Consider the following 22,629-nt stretch of genomic DNA (forward strand, 5'->3'; position numbering starts at 1 on the left):
TCCACTGACGACATTCCACACAAACACACACTTAGGGCCTTGGGAGTGAGCACATTCAACGGCATTTGGCAGGGGGATATCTCAGCCTCCTCCCGGGTGCCGGTGCCCACTTCCAGTTTTAAACCGCACTTAGACACCGAGGGCTGAGGGTGTAAGTGGGGTGGTGCGGTGGCATCAGCTGGCATAGGCCGGATGATGCCCGCACTGCCCGCTCACCACAGCCATGGAATACACCTCATGATCACACAACACTATATTGGAGCAGGCAGAGGGAGACTAGGGGTCTTAGCCACCTCTGTTGTTGCTTGGCTTCCTGGGGCTGGAGGCTAGGAGGGAGATCTGGCCATCTGGTTGGGGTCTGGGGTGGTGGGTTGCTGTGCTCGGCGTTGGGCGGGGGAGCCTGCTCATCAGTACCCCAGCAGAAAGAGTCAAACTCTGGTTACCGGTGATGGTTGTACCCAATGTGCAGCAGTACCGGGACCAGAGTGAATAGGGTGTGTATGGGGAGTATGAGTGGGTGTCCGGCGTGCATTTTTGTAAGTCTTTGGTTGTATGTGTATGTGTGAGCATGAGGGAGGGAGTGTGTGACTGTGTCTGTGTATGACTGTAAATGTCAGGTGGGGCCTTTGACTCCTCCCCTCTTCTGAAACTTCTTTTGATGATATAGATCTTCGTCTCCCCTCCCCCTGCCAAACCTGGTGTGAGGGGTTGTGCCTCGGTCTGCCTGAGTGTTCGTGGCAACCAGGTCTGGGGGTTTAAGATTTTGGCATCTGCCTGATAGATCCCGGTGGCTGTCTGGTGGGGTCTGGGTCGCTGGGCTCTGCTGGGTCCCCGGCGGGGGTGGTCGCCGCTGGGTCCCGGGTCGCTGGGTCCCGGGCTCGGCCGGCTAGGGGGTGGGAGGCTGCGGGCGGGCCTGAGGGCTTGCCGCTGATGTCTCCCGGGACTCTGCCGGCTGCTGGTTGTGGCCCCCCGGGGCGATCCTCTGTGCCTCTCGAGGGGGACGGGGGCCTTTCTGGTTGCAGTCTCCTTGGGGTTCCTGTGTTCTGGGGCAGTGCCTGGATCTCTGAGACTTGGAGCTCCACCCGTCTCCTACGCATCTTTGGGGGGCAGATCTGTGGCCCCTCACACTCTCTGTTGGATGCTCCTATAGAGAAACCTTACATAAACAAGCGCGTGTACACACACAGGTGCTCACATGGTGCTCTCAAAAGTATGGGTTTGGGAACGTTAAACACAGGTCTTAAGACTATGGTGGGCACTTAATGCACTGTGATTTATTATCGTGATTCTTCAGTTAAGCAATGTTGATTATATACAGGTGCTGGCCAGTAAATTAGAATATCATCAAAAGGTTGAAAATATTTCAGTAATTCCATTCAAAACGTGAAACTTGTACATTATATTCATGCAATGCACACAGACCAATGTATTTCCGATGTTTATTACGTTTAATTTTGATATTTATAGGTGACAACCAATGAAAACATCAAATCTGGTATCTCAGAAAATTAGAATATTCTAAAGGCCAATGAAAAAATGTTTGTTTCTCTAATGTTGGCCAACTGAAAAGAATGAACATGAAAAGAATGTGCATGTATAGCACTCAATACTTAGTCGGGGCTCCTTTTGCCTCAATAACTGCAGTAATGCGGCGTGGCATGGACTCGATCAGTCTGTGGCACTGCTCAGGTGTTATGAGAGCCCAGGTTGCTCTGATAGTCGTCTTCAGCTCCTCTGCATTGTTGGGTCTAGCATATTGCATCCTCCGCTTCACAATACCCCATAGATTTTCTATGGGGTTAAGGTCAGGCGAGTTTGCTGGCCAATCAAGGACAGGGATACCATGGTCCTTGAACCAGGTGCTGGTGGTTTTGGCACTGTGTGCAGGTGCCAAGTCCTGTTGAAAGGTGAAGTCTGCATCCCCATAAAGTTGGTCAGCAGCAGGAAGCATGAAGTGCTCTAAAACTTCCTGGTAGACGGCTGCATTGACCCTGGACCTCAGGAAACAGAGTGGGCCAACACCGGCAGATGACATGGCACCCCACACCATCACTGACGGTGGAAACTTTACACTGGACCTCATGCAACGTGGATTCTGTGCTTCTCCGCTCTTCCTCCAGACTCTGGGTCCTTGATTTCCAAAGGAAATGCAGAACTTGCTTTCATCAGAAAACATAACTTTGGACCACTCAGCATCAGTCCAGTCCTTTTTGTCCTTGGCCCAGGCGAGACGCTTCTTGCGCTGTTTCTTGTTCAAGAGTGGCTTGACACACGGAATGCGACACCTGAATCCCATGTCTTTCATGAGTCTCCTCGTGGTGGTTCTTGAAGCGCTGACTCCAGCTGCAGTCCACTCTTTGTGGATCTCCCCCACATTTTTGAATGGGTTTGTCGTCACAATTCTCTGCAGGGTGCGGTTATCCCTAGAGCTTGTACACTTTTTTCTACCACATTTTTTCCGTCCCTTCGCCTGTCTGTTAATGTGCTTGGACACAGAGCTCTGCGAACAGCCAGCTTCTTTAGCAATCACCTTTTGTATCTTGCCCTCCTTGTGCAAGGTGTCAATGATTGTCTTTTGGACAGCTGTTAAGTCAGAAGTCTTCCCCATGATTGTGGTGCCTTCAAAACAAGACTGAGGGACCTTTTAAAGGCCTTTGCAGGTGTTTTGAGTAAATCAGCTGATTAGAGTGGCAGCAGGTGTCTTCTATATTCAGCCTTTTCAGAATATTCTAATTTTTTGAGATACCAAATTTGGAGTTTTCATTAGTTGTCACCTATAAATATCAAATTTAAATGTAATAAACATCGGAAATATATTGGTCTGTGTGCATTGCATGAATATAATGTACAAGTTTCACGTTTTGAATGGAATTACTGAAATATTTTCAACCTTTTGATGATATTCTAATTTACTGGCCAGCACCTGTATTTCTTCATCAAGTTGACGCAGTGATAGCTTGATCTTGTTGTATTGTTGTTGTGTCCCATTTTTTTGCCCTTTTGCTTTTTTTTTTGTCTTTTTCTGCAGGTCTAGAAGCAGACTCTTGTTCATTATGGTTTATTTTTGTGGACACCCCCCCCCCCCTCCCCACCTTTTCTTTTCCTTTCTCTTTCACCTCTGTCTCCGTGTCTGGTCGGAATTACAAAGCATTCAAAAACAATAACAATAAAGTTTTAAGTATCAGGCGTGACATTAAAAGCAGACGCTTTAATGCTCCACCTGAGAGTAAATCTGTAAGGCTTGTCACCAGCATTCAGACATCAATTCTGCTTGCTTCACAGCCAGACAGGACACGGTAAAAAAAAAAAAAAGGAAAAGATGGAACTAAGTAAAGCAATACATTTGTAAATACATATATGTTAAATATTTGAAAACTACTTAATTTCTGAAAGAATATTTGGAAAAATTGTAAAACTGTTAAAGATACAATAATGATTTTCCAGATTTAATAAAAAATTAAGCATCAACTGAACTAGGAGAAATTATTTTTTACACCAATCAATGCCTGATTTAAAAGACCAAGTTCTTATGTTTTTGTCAACACATCTGCATCTCTGTGGCAAAAAGCTCTGCCACTCCTGTTTCAGGAAGTAGAAGTTAGCCAGAGGAGTAGGTGAGCAGAAACAGCAGGATTTGGAGTCTTATTGCCCAATAATCAGGCAGCTTGCCTCTGACATGACTCTACCGCTGACTCTCTTTGCTTTGCAACGTTGATGTTTTATCTCAACAAATAACACAAGTCTGAAGGAGTTCTGCTGTGCTGCAGAGATGCTAATGCTAACATTTAGCTTCTACTTGTCGAGACGTTTTCTGCTGTTTCCTGGACGCTAAACCAACAAAAGACTTCCCCGGTCGTGAGCCAAGATGGGTGAGGCCATGAATGGTAATTTACAGTGTGACATAGATCTGTCAAGCTTTTCCAATCCTTTTGTTTCCCCGTCTTTTCTCTATCAGCGGCTAGTGCAGAACATAGGGGTAGGACTCTTTTCACGTTTGGCCTGTTAAATGATAAATGACCCGCACTTGTATAGCACCTCTCAGAGTAAGGACTCCAAAGCGCTTTGCACTACAGTGTATCATTATTAATCCATTCGCACACACACATTCATACACTGATGATGATGAGCTATGATGTAGCCACAGCTGCCCTGGGGCGCACTGACAGAGGCGAGGCTGCCGAGCACAGGTGCCACTGGTCTCTCCGACCACCACCAGCAGGCAAGGTGGGTTAAGTGTCTTGCCCAAGGACACAACAGCAGAATTCTCTGTCCGGAGCCAGGATCGAACCTGCAACCTTCCGATTACTGGACAACCCGCTCAACCTGTTGAGCTACTGCTGCCAATGTTAAACTCTGAGTGACTGATCATACTTCAAATGTCACAAGTAAAAAAATGGTTTCCCAGTGAACTTGCTCTTTTATGGCTGTGAACGCAACATTCGAAACAACACACACCGTGCCCTTTGGACCCCACTGGGACTGCGAGGAGCAAAATGTAGACCAAGACCCTTCAATACGGGAGCACTTGCCAAGTCTGGAAAAGTGAAGAAATTGGGAAGAAGTATTTAAAATATTTTTTTTAAAAACACCTGGGGTCCATCCCGGTTAAAACGATGCATTATTCGCCATCCTGGACAAATTTTATGTTGTGAAGAGACTTCTGACAAAAAACAAAAAATGTCATCTGCAGGTCTGTGGCTGTCCAGGTTGACCGACCCACTGACGGCTTATTTAGGCACTCTCATGACCAAATCCAGCTTCAGACAGTATTCAAGTTGTGTGACAAAATGTATGACCCCAAATAGCAATTGACCAGTCAAAATCCACCCAAGGAGTGATACAAAAATCTAGTGACGAGAGTACAATACTACAGTAGAATTAGCAACATTAGAAACGATGGAGGCTACATGCAAGAACATGTGGAGCACTCCTTTTTGGAGTTCAGTCAGTCTAATGAAAGAAGTGATAAATGACCTGCACTTGTATAACACCTTTCAAAGCCAGATGACTCCAAAGCGCTTTACACTATAGTGTATCATTCAACCAATCACACACACATTCACAAACTGGTGGTGATGAGCTACATTGTAGCCACAGCTGCCCTGGGATGCACTGACAGCGGTGATGCTGCCGAGCACAGGCGCAACCGGCCCCTCTGACCACCACCAGCAGGCAAGGTGGGTTAAGCGTCTTACCCAAGGACATTACAGCTGAATTCTCTGCTGGAAGGCAGGATCGTTGCTAAAACCCTCCAATTGCTGGACATCCCACTCTAGCTGTTGGGCTACGGCTGCCCCAAGTGTTAAAGCTAGCGTTTTCCTCATTGTTGCCATTCTGGGCAACTGTTGGCTTTTAGTGATGTATGCCTTGCAGCAATGTATGCTTGTGACATTGGTGTGTCCTGGACCAAGAAGTTGTGCAGTTTGACTCACTGAAACCTTGGGCCATGTAGTGTGCCACCCATATAGATTTTGCAAATTGTGACTTGAAGCAGTCCACATGGCTGAGAGTCACACTAGTAGTGTGCCCACTCCTGCTCGGCGCCTCTCAGTGGGGGCAACTCCAGGGTGGTAGAGTGTCCAACCTCTCTCGAGGAAACTGGTTCCAGAGCCAGAGCCATGTGTTGAGGTGAGTCCAACAATATCTAGTCAGAACCTCTCAACTTCTCACTCCAACTCAGGCTCCTCCCCACCAGAGAGGTGACCTTCCACGTGCCAAGAGCCAGCTTCTGTAGCCGAGGATCAGACCGCCACTCTCCCACTCACACACTGCACCCGAACCCATTTGCCCCTCCCACAAGTGGTGAGCTCATGGGAAGGACGACCCATGTTTCTTCTTTATGCTGTGCCCAACCGGGCTCCATGGGTGAAAGCCCGGCCACCAGGCGCACGCCGACGTGCCCCACCTCCAAGCCTGGCTTCAGAGGGGGACCCCAGTGACCCAGCGAGGGAACACTATTTCAATGTATATTTTTCTTCATAAGAGGTCTTTCGGCTGCTCTTTATCTGATACCTCACCTAGGACCTGTTTGCCATGGGTGACCCTACCAGAGGCATAAAGCATCAGACAACTTAGCTCCTAGGATCCTTGGGACACTCAAACCCCTCCCTCCACCACAGTAAGGTGGCAGCCCAGGGTGATTAACAGGCTTCTGCATAACCTGATGAGCTGCTGCACAGGTGATAAAACCACCAAATCAAGTGTGTTGGACCAGAGAAACTAATAAAACATGATGGATACCAGCCCACGAGGCCCAGAATTAACCCTCTCAGGCTCTAAATAAGTTTTGATCAAAGGAGGAACAGCTAAGTCCTTCAGGGGTACTTCTGAGTTAAAAAATGCTCATGAAATACGTGTGTGGAGTAACCAGGTAGGTAGGTTTTAACTGTTGCAAATCTGGAACGCCTGCCTCCAGAGGGTTAAATAGCCTTGCTGCAAAATTTTTGCACATACTGGCTCAAGAAAATGATTTAAAAAGATGAAAATGTTGGATAGTGGCTCTTTAAACGTCTTTGTAACCCATTAAATAATTTCATTAACTGAGTTTCAGTACAAACACATTCATAAAGCTGAAATGATTTCTATTTGTGTAATTCATCCATTCATCTATGTAAGAAATACTTCATACAACACATTTTTAAAAGGCTGCTCTTTGTGAAAATTCCAAATCATATTGGATTTTTTTTTTGTATCTAATATTTTTCTACAAGAAAATAAAGGTTCCTTAATGTTTAACCTTTGAACAAGTAGACATAAACATTGTCACAGACACCAAAAGGCTACCACAGATAATTAGGGTGTAAACATACCTGAGCTGGTTGGATGTCTAAGTAATGGAGCACCTCTTTCAGCATGACAGGTGTGTGAGGCGCTTTATCAGCAGAAACAGAGGAGGCTTCTTCGGATGGATCCGATGAACCGCAGAAACCAGAAGATGTTCTAAATGCAGATGACGGCAGGCTTGTCATCAGTGTCCTCCATGCTCTCCACACAGCCACATGTGTTTTCCATATTACTGGACTGGAGTGAAAAAGCATGACTCCTGTGGGGAGGAAACCATGAAAGCTACTCATGGGACTGATAATCCAAAAGATAAATATATTAAATATGTTAAGAATGCACACAAATTCCGCTAAAGGTTACTTTTCAATGAAAGTTTCAAAGACATTAGTCATGATATTATTGTAAGTATTTTATTGACACCAAGAATAAAGAACCGCAATGTTATGATGCCATGAAGATATTATTACTGCTTTTGGGGTTACATTAAACCTGTTCTAGAATTTGACTGGACCAGGTAAATAAGGAAATAGTCATCTTAAAATTCAACATGTAAAAAAGGCGAATTTTGTTATAACATGAATAATGAGCAAGTCTCCGCCTCAAGGCCATTTATTGCCCTCTAAATTAAATTTGGTTGAAACTTTGTGAGGGGAACTGCTTTTTGTTGGTTACTTATCTGACTGGGTACAGTTTCTGTGAATAATTTTCCTTTTACATGGGCTATGAATTCTGATCTATCACATACTGCTCCAATAAAACATCAACATGAATAAGAAACAAAGTACAGATAGAGAAAAAAGTAGTATAACAATTAAACTAAATATAAATGTATACTTTATCTTATTAAAAACAAAATATATCAAACCAAGGGTGACCCAACTTTTTAAGAGGAGGACCAAAATTATCTTTGTGGGCCACAAAATTAGATTTATGTTTTATTCTTTAAATGCAAAAATTGTTTTCTTTTTATTTGTTTTGGCAGCCTGCTGGAGGGAAAACCCAGAGCAGACTAGAAATACAATTTGGGACAGCACAAATCATCTCTAAAGTCTCCCTCAGAAAACAATTCGAACATTCCTGAATTAAACCCATAATGATATTTATTAGGGAGTTATGTCTTAGGAGAGCCTGTTAAAGGCTATTAATGCTAATGTTGCGCTATCCTTCAAACTGGGTTTAGAGAGGCCAAATTCACAACACAACCCTGTCAGGCAAGGTTTGGTTTCCCCACACACGTGTCATCGTGTATGTTTACACTTTTAAACAGCAAACAACAAAAAGGCAGGGCTTCTGGGATGCTGTCCACTCCACAGAGGTGGCCGCATTAAGCTAACAGGTGTTTGTAAATGGTAATAGTTACAGGGGTTCGTCATACCTGAAATGTATGGAACCTGAAACATATCTAGCTTTTTCTTTAACAATCTGGTGTGTGCTGAATGCACGAAAGGCTCTTTTAAGACCAGGGGAGCTCCGTGCAGTAGAATTAGTTGCTATGCTACCACAATGAATTATCGCGCAACTACACGTGCACAAAAAAGTCAGCAGGTAACCAAAATGGATGAAACGGTTCACTTGAACATTTTAAACTACTTGATTCACAACGATGGTGTTTACTGAATTAGAAACGTGCTATTACCTCACACATCTCACACTGAAGCTTACCGTAGTAGTAGACCACTGATAGGCTCCGCCCTCAAAAGCGTCTTGCGTCGCCCTTGCGTCTCTGCGATCCGCCCAGGTTTTTTTGTCAGCCAATCCGCTGCCAGACAGGAAGCGAGCTGCTGTTTAAAAATATTGGCGCTGGTGGTGATAGCGATTAACAGCTGCGCATTGTTAGCAAGTTGATTATTTTAATACGAGGTGCCGCTTTAATTAGCAACAAAACAGTACTGTGAAATGAGCGTTAACTGTTAGCTACAAACGGTAAGACAACATTTTCACCCGCAGTGCATTTGAGATAGAGACAAACAATGTGAACGTACCGTTGGGAATGACAGCTAGCTGGCTAGTTAGCATATGACGCTCCTCTGGTTAACGTTTTTATGTGTGTCCTATGCAAGCGTGTGCTTCGCTAATTTGCTTGTACGTTAGTATTGACAAATGTTACTTAATGGATAATAACACCAACCATTAGCACGTTTTGCAACTTTATGTTCTCATATATAAAGTAACATTTAATGTGTTTTAACGTTTTTAAATGGCACACCGGCCCGGAAAGGGAACCACCGAACCAGACAGTCGTCTACGTTTTATACAAGACAATTATTTGTCGTTTAAAGAGTATTAAAGTTGCATTAAACTACACCAATAACACAAAACAACATGGGATATTCTAAGGAAAAAATATACTGCTAGCAATAAATCAAACAATAGATTTGAGTATTGGAGTGTATTACAGAAAACAAATATACCTTAGTCAATTTACAATTTCACAAGGAGCTCCTTTAATGAGAATAATATTTATCACGATTATTTTGAACGATGTTCACTTCACATTTGGGTTGTGTTTTGCTTCAACTTATTAATGAGTTTAGCTTAAATGAATGGGAACAAAGCAGCAATCTTGCAAAGTAAATTTAGCCAATTAATAAAATATTAGTGGCGTTAGTTTGTGTTTAATTCTCTAGCAGCTTAAAATTCTTTTTTGTGTAAAAACATAAAACTAATAACCAAGTGAGACAGTAATTTAGAAAAATTAAATCAACTATTATGCTTTTTCTGTTTTGACCAAAGTAGATCAGTAATGCACAGTGCATTTATTCTGACCTCAGTAAATGTCAATAGCATGCATACATTGTATCCTCATTGTTTCACCTTTGAAATAATTTAATGCTGATTATTATACGTGCAATAAATAATACTTTGTCACTAAGTTAAACACTTTAATACACTTATATTTTGTATAAATGATTGGGATTCTTTATAGTCCTTGTGTTCTATAAATATCAGGCGTATTGGTGGCTTTGTGACCTGTTTGTTGCAGATTGCCTCTTTCAGGTATTATTTATTTACACACACACACACACACATATACATATATATATATATATATAGGGTTTTTGACTTTGCAGTTAGAATCCATGGTCAGCGTTAGTCATATAATCAAATGATTGCTACGGGCAAATTTGGAAGTGTTTCTGCTTAGTGAAGTAACATTTTATTTTGTTACAGCAACACTTGGATCACTGCCGAGGAACCACAATGTCAAATGATGTTTGTAGCCATGTAAAGGTGGTGGTTCGGGTGAGACCAACCAACGAGAGCGAGAGACTTGAAAACTGTCGAAATGTGGTCCAAGTTGTCGACAACCACATGCTAATATTTGACCCCAAAGAAGAGGACTTAACGTGTTTTGGGTCACAAAGAGTGCGTAACAGAAACGTCAACAAGAGGGCTAACAAAGATTTAAAATTTGTTTTCGACCATGTCTTTGATGAAAACTCCACTCAAGTGGATGTTTTTGAGAGCACCACCAAAGGTGTGTTGGACAGTGTGATGAACGGATTCAACTGCACAGGTAAAATATGACATCATTGAGTTTACAGATTGTTGCTGCTTTATGTAGTTGCATATTTTTTGTCACTCAGTGCATAGCTTTAGTAATGATCTTTTAAAAAGCAACTGTAGACTTTCTGTATTAGGAAGACCAAAATACTCTATTTTAGCTCTTACAACTAAAGATAAATTAAAACATTTATGGATACAATTATAAACATTTTTATATTTATGTCCTTTTTAAAATGTCTCAAGGTTTCCACATGTTTAATAAATAAAAGCTAACTTTTAATCCCTGCTGTTATTATAATTGTAAAGTTTCTCCTGAATAAAGTTGTGATTTCCTTAACATAATTGCCACCAGTATAAATTATCCCCTCCTTAAAATACTAAAGGCGTTGTTTTATCTGCCTAATGCTCAGACAAGGGTTGATTTCAGGGTATCCGCGGGTCCTTAAGTCTTAAAAAGTCTTAAATTTACTTTTCCAAATTTAAGGCCTTGAAAATCCTTAAAAATTACAAATAATCCTTAAATACAGTTTCCAAAGGTCTTAAATTACCAAAGACCCAATAAACTAGATTATTTTATTCATTTTTGTGAATTTCTAGTTAGTCTTCAGCATTTTTTGTGTATGATGTTGGCGTAAGCGGAACCGTACATATTCAGTTGGTTGTGAAAGGGGGCTATTTTTAGATGAGCACATTAGCTGGTTAAGCTAGTGGGAGCTTGTGCCGTGGAGAAGTGCAAGTTTAATGGTAACTGGATGATTAATCCCACGTTTGCGACATGGTTAGCACCGGTCCCAGGCATTAGCTGGAAATTATAGCAGAAATTAATTTAAAAAAAAAAAGCTTAAATTTGGTCAAAATGGCCTTAAAAAAGGTCTTAAAGTCTTAAATTTGGCTCCCATCAACCTGCAGATGCCCTGGATTTATCCATTTATATTATGTACAAACAATAATCTAAATTGGAATATTAAATTAGCAGTTTTCTGTTATTCATTTATGATTTTTGCAGATTGCATGATTTTTCTCCAATTTCCTAGTTAGGATTCTTCCTACGTTAGTGTTCACTTATTATTGTTTGCACAGATTTCTTTATTTTTCTATTGTTTTGTTTCAGTGTTTGCATATGGTGCTACTGGAGCGGGTAAAACACACACCATGTTAGGCTCACAAAATGACCCAGGGGTCATGTACCGCACAATGAAAGAGCTGTTCAAGCGCATGGATGATGCCAAGGAGGAGAAAGAGTTTGCAGTGGCATTTTCATATCTTGAGGTGTGTACATCCCTTTGTTTGTAAATGCATAAAACTAGTCAATTCTAGAGTAAAAGTGAAGTTTTACTAATTTAGTTAAAAACACTGCCGCTGTATTTATACATGCCCCTTTTTAATAGTAATTTATTTTATTGTGAGACTGGTTTTGATAAATTTGTTTTGGTTTCCTCTATTTTATTTTTCACAGGTTTATAACGAACAGATCAGAGACTTGCTGGCCAATGTTGGGCCTCTTGCTGTTAGAGAGGACGGCTCTAAAGGAGTGGTCGTTCAGGGTCTCACGCTGCACAAGGTCTGTAGACTTTATAAAGATAAATACAGAACCCTTCTGTTAGTTTATTACAGCTGGTTTTTATTCAATTTCCCTCTGATTGTGTTGCAAAGCAGAATCTTAGTTATAGGTTAGATGTTAAAACTAGGGCTGGGACTTGATTAAACATTTTAATCTAATTGATTACAGGCTTTGTAATTAATTAATCTCAATTAATCGCATTTTAATCGTTCAGGAAAATGTGCTCTCAAAGTAAAACTTTTAATTAAAATTTTGAGACAGAGAATCGAACATTAGACATGGTTATTACTGTAAACTAAAGCTTTTAATAAAAAAATGCATTTTAATTATTTCAAATGTCACTGTGTGATATGAAACAAAACCCAAATCAACTAAAATTTATAATTACAAATAGAAGGTTCCTGAGCCTTTAAATAGTCTCTCTGTCTAGTTGAATGACTGAAATAAATTTGACTTTGCACCAGATTCTAATTTTTCCAGTTTCACTTGTTTGTATAATTGAGTTTTTATTAGCATTTCTACTCATAATGTAGTAAAAACACATAAATAATAATCCTTCAAAATGACAGTAGAGCAGGCACAAATATGATCTAGGACTTAATTGTACTAACTTTTAACACCAGAGCAGGCGTGACATATTCTGAGAATGATCAGGAACACTAACTGGTTTCAGTTGGATGACTGGAGGTTGATGGGATGATAAAAGATCATGGCGAGGAAATAATGATCTGACGAACAGGTGAGCGGACCTTCCTTACATGGGGAAGTCCTGATGTTAATAAGGGGATGCTGCAGACCCGCAGATTCATGCCTGCAGCAGCGAATCTGGTGTGATCTCCAGCCTGATCACAACTTTCTCGTTCCTCGCTGCCCCAGATGCACTTAAGCATCCGCCCCTTAGCTGATAACAGCTTCAGCACACCTCGCAGCTTAACGATAGTAATGCATGTGATGTTTAGACAGAGACTCGTCTCAGAAACATAATACCCCGACAGCATTGTTTAGAAAATCATCAGAAAAGTTTCAGAGTGTTTCTGTTTGAACTTAAACTTCTGTTTTCAACTTTAAGACACGTTGTTTGTAACTGTTTACAGAGTAGTGAGAACACGGAGCGTTCTCCCAGCGGCAGCCAGGTGCCTCTCGTTTGTCTCACTACTTTCATAAACTACTGTTAGGACACAGAATTATTCTGTCTGGTGCGTTCAGCGCTGCACAGATGTTACGTAAATGTTAAAAATATAGCTTACCGCAACTTTTGTAAAGTTTCCGGTGCCACCGGGCGGGCAGCTGCAGCAGAGACTATCTCTGAAAAATGTCCGCGACACGGACTCCGTTGTTGTCTGGAAGTTTCCCCCCCCCCCCCCAAGTTAAGAAAAGAGGCGGACGTGTTTCCTAAATCCTGCATCAGTCCAAGCAAGGCAACTTCTTTCTGTTTTTATTACGTTTAGTAGCCATTAGCACTGTGCATTGTTGTGTGCGTCAGTGATATTCAGTCTACGAGGAAGTCGTGCAATGACAAAAGTTCCGCCGTGCTTGAAATGCAATCTGCGATTAAATGCGTTAATTTTTTTAACGCGTTATTTTTTTCTAATTAATCGTAATTAACACGTTAAAGTCCCGGCCCTAGTTAAAACAAATAAAAATAAAACTGCTTCTCTGCTGTTTAAAGAAACCCTTCTATGTTTAGTATTAACTCTGGAGGTCTTCCATGTTCTAAGTGTACAAAATAATAGTTCATGAAAAACAATTTAGTAGTTTCCTTTCAATATATAAAATTTAATTTGAAGAAGGGAAGAGGGAGCTGAGTCGGAAGAGCTTTGGGTAGTGACCTAAAGAACAAGATCGCGGATACAAGCAGCTGAAATGTAGTGTCTGGGCTCTACTGCACAGTGGAAGCATCGGTGGTGCAGAACGGCAGCGGAGCGTCACAGCTTCAGATAGAATCCGTTAGTCTATTGGGGGATTCAAACCAGCCGTGATGCGGCAATTTTCAGACCCGTCCCAGAAGCAGCGCCGCTTAAGACAGGTATGCAACAATTCCTGCAGTTAACATAGGGCTAGACAGGAAATCACACACTGCTTCAGTGTAAAATTTCCAGTTAATTTTCAAAATAAGTCTATTGCAGCGATGTGACTTCATATAAGTGTGTGTGTGTGCGTGTGTGTAGATTACATCAGTGCAAGTGCCCTAACGGCTTATTTACTCACAGCATTGCAGCGGTGTGTTTTTATGGCTTTAACCATGGCAGTGGAGAGGACCAACAACTGACATCGAATGTGATTTCCTTCTTCTTGGTTTAATGGCGGATGGCATAAATTTGAGGAATTTTGTGATCTCGCGAGGAGCACAGCTGAGATGACGCTTCGTAGCGGAGACTCCCGGTGTGCACTGGAGTAAACTTTTGCGCTGCTTTTCTGTGACGCTGATGCTTTCAGTGTGCAGTAAGGGTTAGAGATCAGTTGGGTCATCCAAGAGGGGCTCAGAGTAGACCTGCTGCTCCTCCACATCGACAGGAGCCAGTTGCAGGGGCCTTGGGTATCTGGTTAGGATGCCTTCTGGACGTCTCCCTGGTAAGATTTTCCGGGTACATCCAACCAGGAGGAGACCCAAAGGAAGACCCAGGACAAGCTGGAGGGACAGTTTCTCTGCTGGCAGGGTAATGCCTTGGGATTGCCCCGGAGGAGCTGGCCCAAGTGGTTGGGGAGAAGGAAGTCTGGGCCACTTTGCTTAGGCTGCTGCCCCCACAACCTGACCCCGTGAAAGCGGATGAAATGAATGAATCATTTGAAGGAAACCTGTTGAACCAACGCTAGAATTCATGTAAACATTGAGTGTTGTTTGTTGATTTAAAGAGCTTTCTCAGTCTTTTTAAAGTGTTTGTGTTGAAGTTAAATAATTATGACCTCAGGTGTGAAGGAGCTTCTTAAATTTGCATTTGAGACGTGGCGTTTGCATTCTACAGGCTTGATGGATTAACATCTGCTGCTGTCTTTAAACAGCTCCAAGTGTACAAATTTTCAACGTGGTTCAGTGTTTTTACAGTTAACATATTTGCATTACATGATTATTTTCATGAAATTGTGCATTTTCTTTTGTATCCCCCTCTCCATTAATAAAAATCACCACCAGCAGCTAAAAGCAGCACTTCCTGTGCATCCAGGGGGCAAACCCAACAAGAGCTTCTTAATATTTCTGCTGAAATAAAAATGTAATGTGAAACTGATCATAATTCCAAGGATGTACAAAAATAGAAATAGGAGTCTCCTTGTAGAGATTACATTGTTATTTAAACCAGAAACTTCAATCGCATATTTTAATACAATTTTGAGGCTAAAGCACCCAGCCCTATTGCATAACTAACCCAAACAGTGAGCCTAATCATTCATTGTAGTGCACAGGTGCCTTTAATGATTTCTAATGAAGATCTGATGCAGTTAAACTTTTTTATCTCTTTTCAGCCCAAATCTGCAGACCACATTCTTGAGGCTTTGGATTCTGGCAATCGAAACAGAACACAGCACCCCACTGATATGAATGCCACGTCTTCCAGATCCCATGCTGTGTTTCAGGTATTTAAGCCTAAAGTTTCTTAAAAGTCCAGTTTTTTATGGGAAGGGCTAGGTGAAGTAATGAATTAAAATGAGGAGGTGAAAAAAAAAGTCATACAAAGACTGAGTGATTTATTTCGTAATCTAACAGCTCTGTGTTTGATTTATCAGATCTATTTGAGGCAGCAGGACAAAACTGCCAGTCTCAATCCCAACGTCTGCATTGCCAAAATGAGCCTGATTGACCTCGCTGGCTCAGAGAGGGCCAGCGCCACCAACGCCAAAGGGGCGCGATTACGAGAAGGTGCTAACATCAACCGCTCCCTGCTTGCCCTAGGAAATGTTATCAACGCTCTTGCTGACCCAAAGGTGACGTGTCTTGCTCTGTATCTTCATTATATGTTCACACAGAGTACCGTTGTTTTAGTTTGGAAGATTCTGTTCAGCGCTGGTTTATGCTGAAACAACACATTCTCACACCCAAGGCATCAAAATATGAAGCGTGTGACCAAGCGTCAATATAGGAGACGACGATCAGGGACACGCTGGGTCACGTGGCTCCGCTGGTGTCACTTTGACGCGCGCTGTCACACGGACATTATTTGACAATTTAACCTTCCCCTCACCCCAGTCCTAACCTTAAGGTCCATAAACTGTAACCTTGAGGTTAGGATTGGGGTGAGGGGACGCTTAAGTAGTTCTAATGTCCGTCTCACCACCGGCGTCTGATACCGAAGCTCTGGGACGCTGCGTCAGCTGTTTGTCCCTGAGCGTCGTCTCCTGACGCGCTGGGGCGTCGTCATATATTGACGCTTGGTCACACGCGTCATATTTTGACGTCTTGGGTTTGAGAATGTGTTGGCTGAAATCACACAGCCATGCCTTGTTTTATTAGTTTAGTTTATTTCAAACAAAGAAAACATACATTATTTTTTTTTAAATACCACAAACAGAAAAAATACATCATCATCCCTTTTTTTCTTCTCCGTTTGAAAAGAAGTAGGCTGAAGTGGAAACTTACAAGTCCCTACTCCTTTATACAAGTAATTTTTACTTGTTTACTAAATCTAACACAAAACCTACATTAAATCAAACAAAATGGTACAAGTCACCAAAAACCACCAAACCATCTTTTTACAATTGATACAATTTACTTTTCCTTAGAATAAAGGACTAGAGCCCTGCACAGGCCTAAAATCTGAGCCCGTGTCCGGCCCAGCCCGAGGGGGTGGAGCCCCAGCCCGACCCGGTCCGAAAAGGTTTTCAGGATTCTCTGGTCCGACCCGAGCCCGACTTTTTTTTTTAACCAACTAAATGAGAACAAAGTGCGTCAATCCTGACCAATGTGTTAAAAGACATGCAGGATCCGATCAATTTGTTTTTCCCTTGTTTACCGTCACGGAGATAACGGCGCACTGGCTCTGGTGTTAATCAAGTTAAATTTTATCTCTTTCCAACAATTTTCACAAGAAAACAGAACAGTTAAAAGCAGGGCTTGTGTTGACTGGATAGTTCCCGTATTTGACAGTTTGTTTTGACGGAGAAAGAATAGAAAGAATTACCCCGACGCATGCAGACGAACTGACATTTTATTCGTTACACACATCACAGATGTAGCTAAATCACCCAAGAAAAGATTCCCATCTGAACATCTGAGCTGGACACTGCTCAGCGCAGCTCACTGTCAGCGCGTACGTATGGTGCACAGCGAGCTGAAGTTGTGGAGAGGGGCTTGGAGCGCGTCGCAGAACCAGAGCGCATGCGGGAAGGTTCCTCCCACTGAAGCGAGTGTTTTCCAAACCCTGTAGCTCAGAGAGACTTGTCACTTAGAAAATGTTCCCTGATTATGAAACTTTGGCTGAATAGCGCTTGTTCCTGTCTCCAATGTGGCGACACATCCAGGAGCCGTCTGAGGAGAATCCCAGAATCTCTTCAGCTCATAAAGCGCCTATATGATTACGTACAAGCGTGACCCGTCAACCCGGTCTCACAGTAAGACTGGGTTGGACCTGTTCAGGTTTACGCAGACAATCTTTACATAGAATTGACTTACAGATATGAAATTAATTCAGTAAAATATAAAGCATTTTATTTAATTATCCATTCATTATTTTACAAGCACGGAGAGCCGCATCAGATGGATGGAAGAGCCGCGAGTTGTGACATGTTTTCTCCAGGACCAGAGAGGACGCAAACTCAATACATGTCTTTTATTGTGAGGTAATAATTTCTCCGAGTTTTGCGGTTGCGGGCGGGAGTAGACATGCACACTGCGGGTGCGGGCGGGAGTGTAACACACACGTTGCAGTTGCAGGCGATAATGGTCAGAAATTCAGCGGGAGCGGGATGAAGAAAACAGTCCCGCGCAGGGCTCTACTGCTGCGTTTGTGTTTCAATTTTTTAAATGAATTCGATTAAAAATAAAGGCGCCTGGCCCGTGTCCGAGGTAATTACACAGTCGTTGGCCTGAAGCCCGGCCCGAGGGCCTAGGGCTTCAGTGCAGGGCTCTATAAAGGACACCCACATAAATCATCTATTTTCCACTATATACTTGTTCAGAATGTTTTTTATAATTCATTTTAAACACATTTATATTTGTACTTACTTTGATTTCTTCTTCTAAATTGTTCCATAATTTAACCCCTATTATTGTGATACACAACTGTTTTAATGTTCTAAACTTGGCAGCAGTAGCTCAACAGGTTGAGCGGGTTGTACAGTAATCGGAAGGTTGCAGGTTCGATCCTGGCTCTGGACAGAGAATTCTGCTGTTGTGTCCTTGGGCAAGACACTTAACCCACCTTGCCTGCTGGTGGTGGTCGGAGGGACCAGCGGCGCCTGTGCTCGGCAGCCTCACCTCTGCCAGTGCGCCCCAGGGCAGCTGTGGCTACATCGTAGCTCATCCCCATCAGTGTGTGAATGTGTGTGTGAATGGATGAATGATACACTGTAGCGTAAAGCGCTTTGGAGTCCTTACTTTGAGAGGTGCTATTCAAGTGCGAGTCATTTATCATTTATGTATCTTTAAGTTTAGTGTCCCTCTCAGGTTATATCCTCCTTCTTTCTCTGTGAACAGTTTCTGTATTTTATCAGGCATCAATTTATTTCTTACTTAATACATTATTGTGCTGTTTTGTATTTAACCAAGTCCTGGAACTTCATTGTCCACGTTTTAATAAAAAGTGCTTATGGTTCACTGCCTACAACAAACTGCAGTTTTTAGGCCTAATTTTACAAGATATGACATTATAGGAACGGCTGTCACTTAAATGTCCAAAGCTAAATATCAAAGATTGTCATAACATTTAACCAGGCAATGCACTAACATGATGAATTTATCAGGTACGATAAACTGCTAACTAGAGGCCAGCCGATATATTAAAAAGTGTTTTTATCAGTAATCGACCGAAATTATTTTTAAAAGCAAATTTGTTAAAAAAATAAAAAATCAGGCACCTGTCTGGCCAACTGACTACTAGACTGAATAAAGGACCCCAACACAGTTTTATGTTTTGAGTTTGTTTTATATTTGAAGTTCAATAAATATTAAGAGATTTATTTACTTAATTTATATTGCACACACTGAGTGTTCTGTTGTCTTTGACAATCAATGTGCTGCTAAAACGTATATGTATATATCAGCCTTAATAATCAGCCTTAGATATTGGCCATCGGCAGCAAAATTCTTTAAAAATCTGCATTGGCCTTGAGAAAACGATATCGGTTGGCCTCTACTGCTAACTGAATGTGTTTATCAGTTGTATCTGTTTAGTACATCATCTGTCTACATTGGAGCTGGTATTAAGTTTGTTAAGGTTATGGGAGTTTGAAGGTAACCACTTGAATACGAAGCTGGTAAGAGGGAGCCAGCTGAGTATTTGGGTATAATTTCATTCCAGTTGCATACATTAATCTGTCAAGCAGACGTCTCATTTTACACACAAGTCTCGAGGAACGAGGCACAAGCGGGCCGCATGCCCGCATTTAGGAGGTGTTGTGCAAAACTATGACAGCCATGTTGAAATGCAATCCACCTTCAACCAACTTCATTCTTTGGGTTGATATGGTGTCCTTTCATCAGCATTGGAAAGTCGATGTTTTACCCTACCCGCCATTTTTAAGTGAAGCAGCCATGGACTCAGTTCTGTAAAATCCAAAACAATACCCACAAGTTTCCCACCCCTGTTCCTCTGCTTTTTTGATACAGAGGCATTTATATTGTGGTCAATGTTTACTGGAAAGAATGTCCTCGCTTGTGTCTAGACTGGTATGCCAGAAGAATGCCTGCTACTTTAGTTGGGGCTGTTTATTGTGTCATCTTCATGTTATGCTGTACAGAGGTTTCTGTTGTAAGTTGTTTGCCTTAGGCGGTGGCCCTATTTATGCTAATGCAGTTGATAAAACGCCTTCTTTCAGTCGTGACCAATTTTTCTCACCCATGCACCGCAAAAGCTCCAGATGTGTTGCAAAATCTTAATGTTTTTTTTTTTTCACCAGCATTTTGTAAAAGTTTTGCTTCTTGGAAATGTTACTGTCAGATTTTTCACAGTGAAGATAAAAATCTGCTGGTGGTGATGAGCTACTCTGTAGCCGCAACTGACAAGGGCAGTACACAGGTGCCACCGGTCCCTCTGACCACCACCAGTAGACAAGGTGGGTTAATCGTCTTGCCCAAGGGCACAACAACAGACTAAGTTGGGGTTGAACCTTCAACCCTCTGGTTACGAGGCACACCTCCTCTGCCATCTTTGCCCTAAAACATTTTTGTCACAGATTCAACCAGATGTGAAACATTCTGCAGAGGTTTTGATCCACAATTCTATTATAATAGCAGGACATAGTTGTTGCAGATTTGTCTGCTGCAAATCAGTGATGGGAATCTCCCGCTCCAAAAGTCCTTGTTTGCATTGATCTGGTGACTGTGGTGATCGCTGAGAGTCCAGTGAACTCAATGTCATTATCAATAAACTGTTTCAGATGACTTGAGCTTTGTGACATTGAGCATTATCTATCTGAAAGTAGCCATGAAAGGATGGGTTCACTGTGGTCGTAGATGGATGGGCATGGTCAGCAGCAATACTCAGATAGGCTATGGTGTTTAAAACAGGCTCAGGTGGTAGTGAGGAGCCTAGAATGGGTTTTGCTCCTGTTTCTTTGCCTGAGTTAACCAAACTAGTTAACTCTATGAAGACCTCTGCATGCCCCCTCGACATCTTACCCTCATCTTTGTTTAAAAGTGCTTTTCAGTCCATCGGTCCCAGCGTGCTCTCCATAATTAACGGTTCTCTGGTTTCTGGTCAGGTCCCTGCTTAGTTTAAGAATGCTGTAATCCACCCAATTCTTAAAAACCGAGTCTTGACGCCTCTCTCCATAGCAGCTTCAGACCCATCTCTAAACTTCCGTTCATCTCCAAGATCTTGGAAAAGGTTGTGGCTTAACAACTCACAGCTGCTCTTGATGAACATAACATCTATGATAGCGTCCAGTCAGGTTTTCGTAGAGCTCATTCTACTGAAGCAGCTCTTCTTAGGGTCTCTAATGACCTTCTGACTCACAGTGATGCAAGGGACTGTTCTGTTCTGGTCCTGCTGGACCTGACTGCAGCCTTTGACACTGTTGACCATCACCTGCTACTGGAGAGGCTGAGAGACTGGGTAGGCCTGTCAGAATCTGCTCTGGGGTGGTTCTCCTCTTATCTGTCTGAGCGTTCCTGCTCTGTGGCCATCTCCAAGTTTAGGTCCTCCACCACCTCCCTTACCCATGGTGTCCCACAAGGTTTTGTGCTGGGCCCTCTGCGCTTCTCTATCTGCTTCCTCTTCATCACATCCTGAACTCCTTCAAAGGAATCTCATACCGTCATTATGCAGGTGACATCCAACTGTACATCTCCTTTAAGCCCCATGAGATGTCTAAGCTGCAGCTGTTACACACCTGCTTAGACTCTATCAAAACCTGGATGGCTGGGAGCTTTCTACAGCTGAATGAAGGTAAGACTGAGATCCTCATCTGTGCCCCAAACAAGCTGGTTCCCAAAGTCAGAGACACTCTTGGTCAGCTTGCTTCTCACACCAAACCTTCTGTCAGTAATCTTGGTGTGACCTTTGACCCAGCTCTCACCCTGGATTCTCATGTCAGTTCTCTTGTTCGCTCTTCCTTCTTCCATCTCAGGAACATTGCTAAGCTGAGTCCCATTCTGTCCCGCTCTGAACTTGAGACAGTTATCCACACCTTCATCTCCTCATGCTTAGACTACTGTAACTCTCTTTTCACGTGTCTGAGCAGAACCTCCCTGAACCGTCTACAGGTGGTTCAGAATGCCTGTGCTCGGCTTCTGACCAAGTCCTCCAAACACACCCACATAACCCCGCTTCTCCTCCAGCTTCACTGGCTGCCAGTCAACTTCAGGGTTCATTTCAAGATCCTGGTTCTGGTCTTTAGAGCCTTACATGGACAAACACCATCATACGATGGTGATGTTCTCAGTCCCTACACCCCCAGCAGGTCCCTGAGGGACTCTGGAACTCTTTCCCTGAGCCTGAGATCAGTGGTCTCTATTAAAAAGCAGCTGAAAACTCACCTGTTCAAGCAGAATTTTACATGACCTTCATCACCACCCTCTACTTATTCTGTTCTCATTGATTTCCCTCTTTCCTATTCATTTTCTCTCTCCCTTTCCTTACATTTTTTCTTTTCTCCTTTTAAACATAATTTTAATCCATTTTTGAAATCTTTTTATACGTTTAATTTTTTTTTTGTGAAGCACCTCATGATTTTTATTTTAAGGCGCTATAAGAATGTTTTCTTTCTTTCTTTACACCAACAGTAGCAGTCTAAACTCTTGACGCAAGCCAGGATGAATCCATGCTTTCTACTGACGACACCAAATTCTTCTTTTTTCTGACCTGACCATCTGATTGTTTGCAGGTGCCATCAGATGGGACTTTTTTTTTATTCCGTGTGAATTGTGTAGACTGTTTTCCTACTTTTGGCTAAAAGGATTGATACATGGCTTTTTTTTTTTTTTTTTTTTTTTTTTTTTTTTGCTGGAGTCCATCTGCTTCAAGGTTCAACATGTTGTGGTTCAGAGATAGCATTCTGTAGACCTTGGTTGGAGCATGTTTGTTTTTGAGCAACTGTTACCATTCTGCTGTGATTTCAACATGAGTTTATTCACACAACTGCCACTCACTGGAAATTCTTCTGAACCATTCTTTTGTGAAGCCTGTGGG

General features: G+C 42.3%; 2 protein-coding genes across 3 annotated transcripts in view; one reads left to right on the forward strand and one right to left on the reverse strand.

Annotated features, from left to right (window-relative positions):
• mettl15 (methyltransferase 15, mitochondrial 12S rRNA N4-cytidine) overlaps window positions 1-8,521 on the reverse strand; it is a 98,319-nt gene extending 89,798 nt beyond the window's left edge. The window contains exons 1-2 of the mRNA XM_015953353.3: window positions 8,446-8,521; window positions 6,810-7,042 (exon numbers count right to left, since the gene is read on the reverse strand). Of these exons, the coding sequence (XP_015808839.3) occupies window positions 6,810-7,037 (228 nt within the window). The 5' untranslated portion in view covers window positions 7,038-7,042; window positions 8,446-8,521. The remainder of the gene's footprint in view (window positions 1-6,809; window positions 7,043-8,445) is intronic.
• Window positions 8,522-8,580: 59 nt separating this feature from the next.
• Window positions 8,581-22,629, forward strand: part of kif18a (kinesin family member 18A) — a 38,158-nt gene continuing 24,109 nt past the window's right edge. For both annotated transcript variants that reach the window (XM_015953339.3, XM_015953340.3), the window contains exons 1-6: window positions 8,581-8,706; window positions 9,955-10,300; window positions 11,402-11,559; window positions 11,747-11,851; window positions 15,311-15,421; window positions 15,572-15,769. In XM_015953339.3, coding sequence (XP_015808825.3) covers window positions 9,985-10,300; window positions 11,402-11,559; window positions 11,747-11,851; window positions 15,311-15,421; window positions 15,572-15,769 — 888 coding nt within the window. In that variant the 5' untranslated portion in view covers window positions 8,581-8,706; window positions 9,955-9,984. The remainder of the gene's footprint in view (window positions 8,707-9,954; window positions 10,301-11,401; window positions 11,560-11,746; window positions 11,852-15,310; window positions 15,422-15,571; window positions 15,770-22,629) is intronic.

This window comes from Nothobranchius furzeri, chromosome 9, assembly GCF_043380555.1.
Source record: "Nothobranchius furzeri strain GRZ-AD chromosome 9, NfurGRZ-RIMD1, whole genome shotgun sequence".
In the NCBI taxonomy this organism is placed as follows: domain Eukaryota; kingdom Metazoa; phylum Chordata; class Actinopteri; order Cyprinodontiformes; family Nothobranchiidae; genus Nothobranchius; species Nothobranchius furzeri.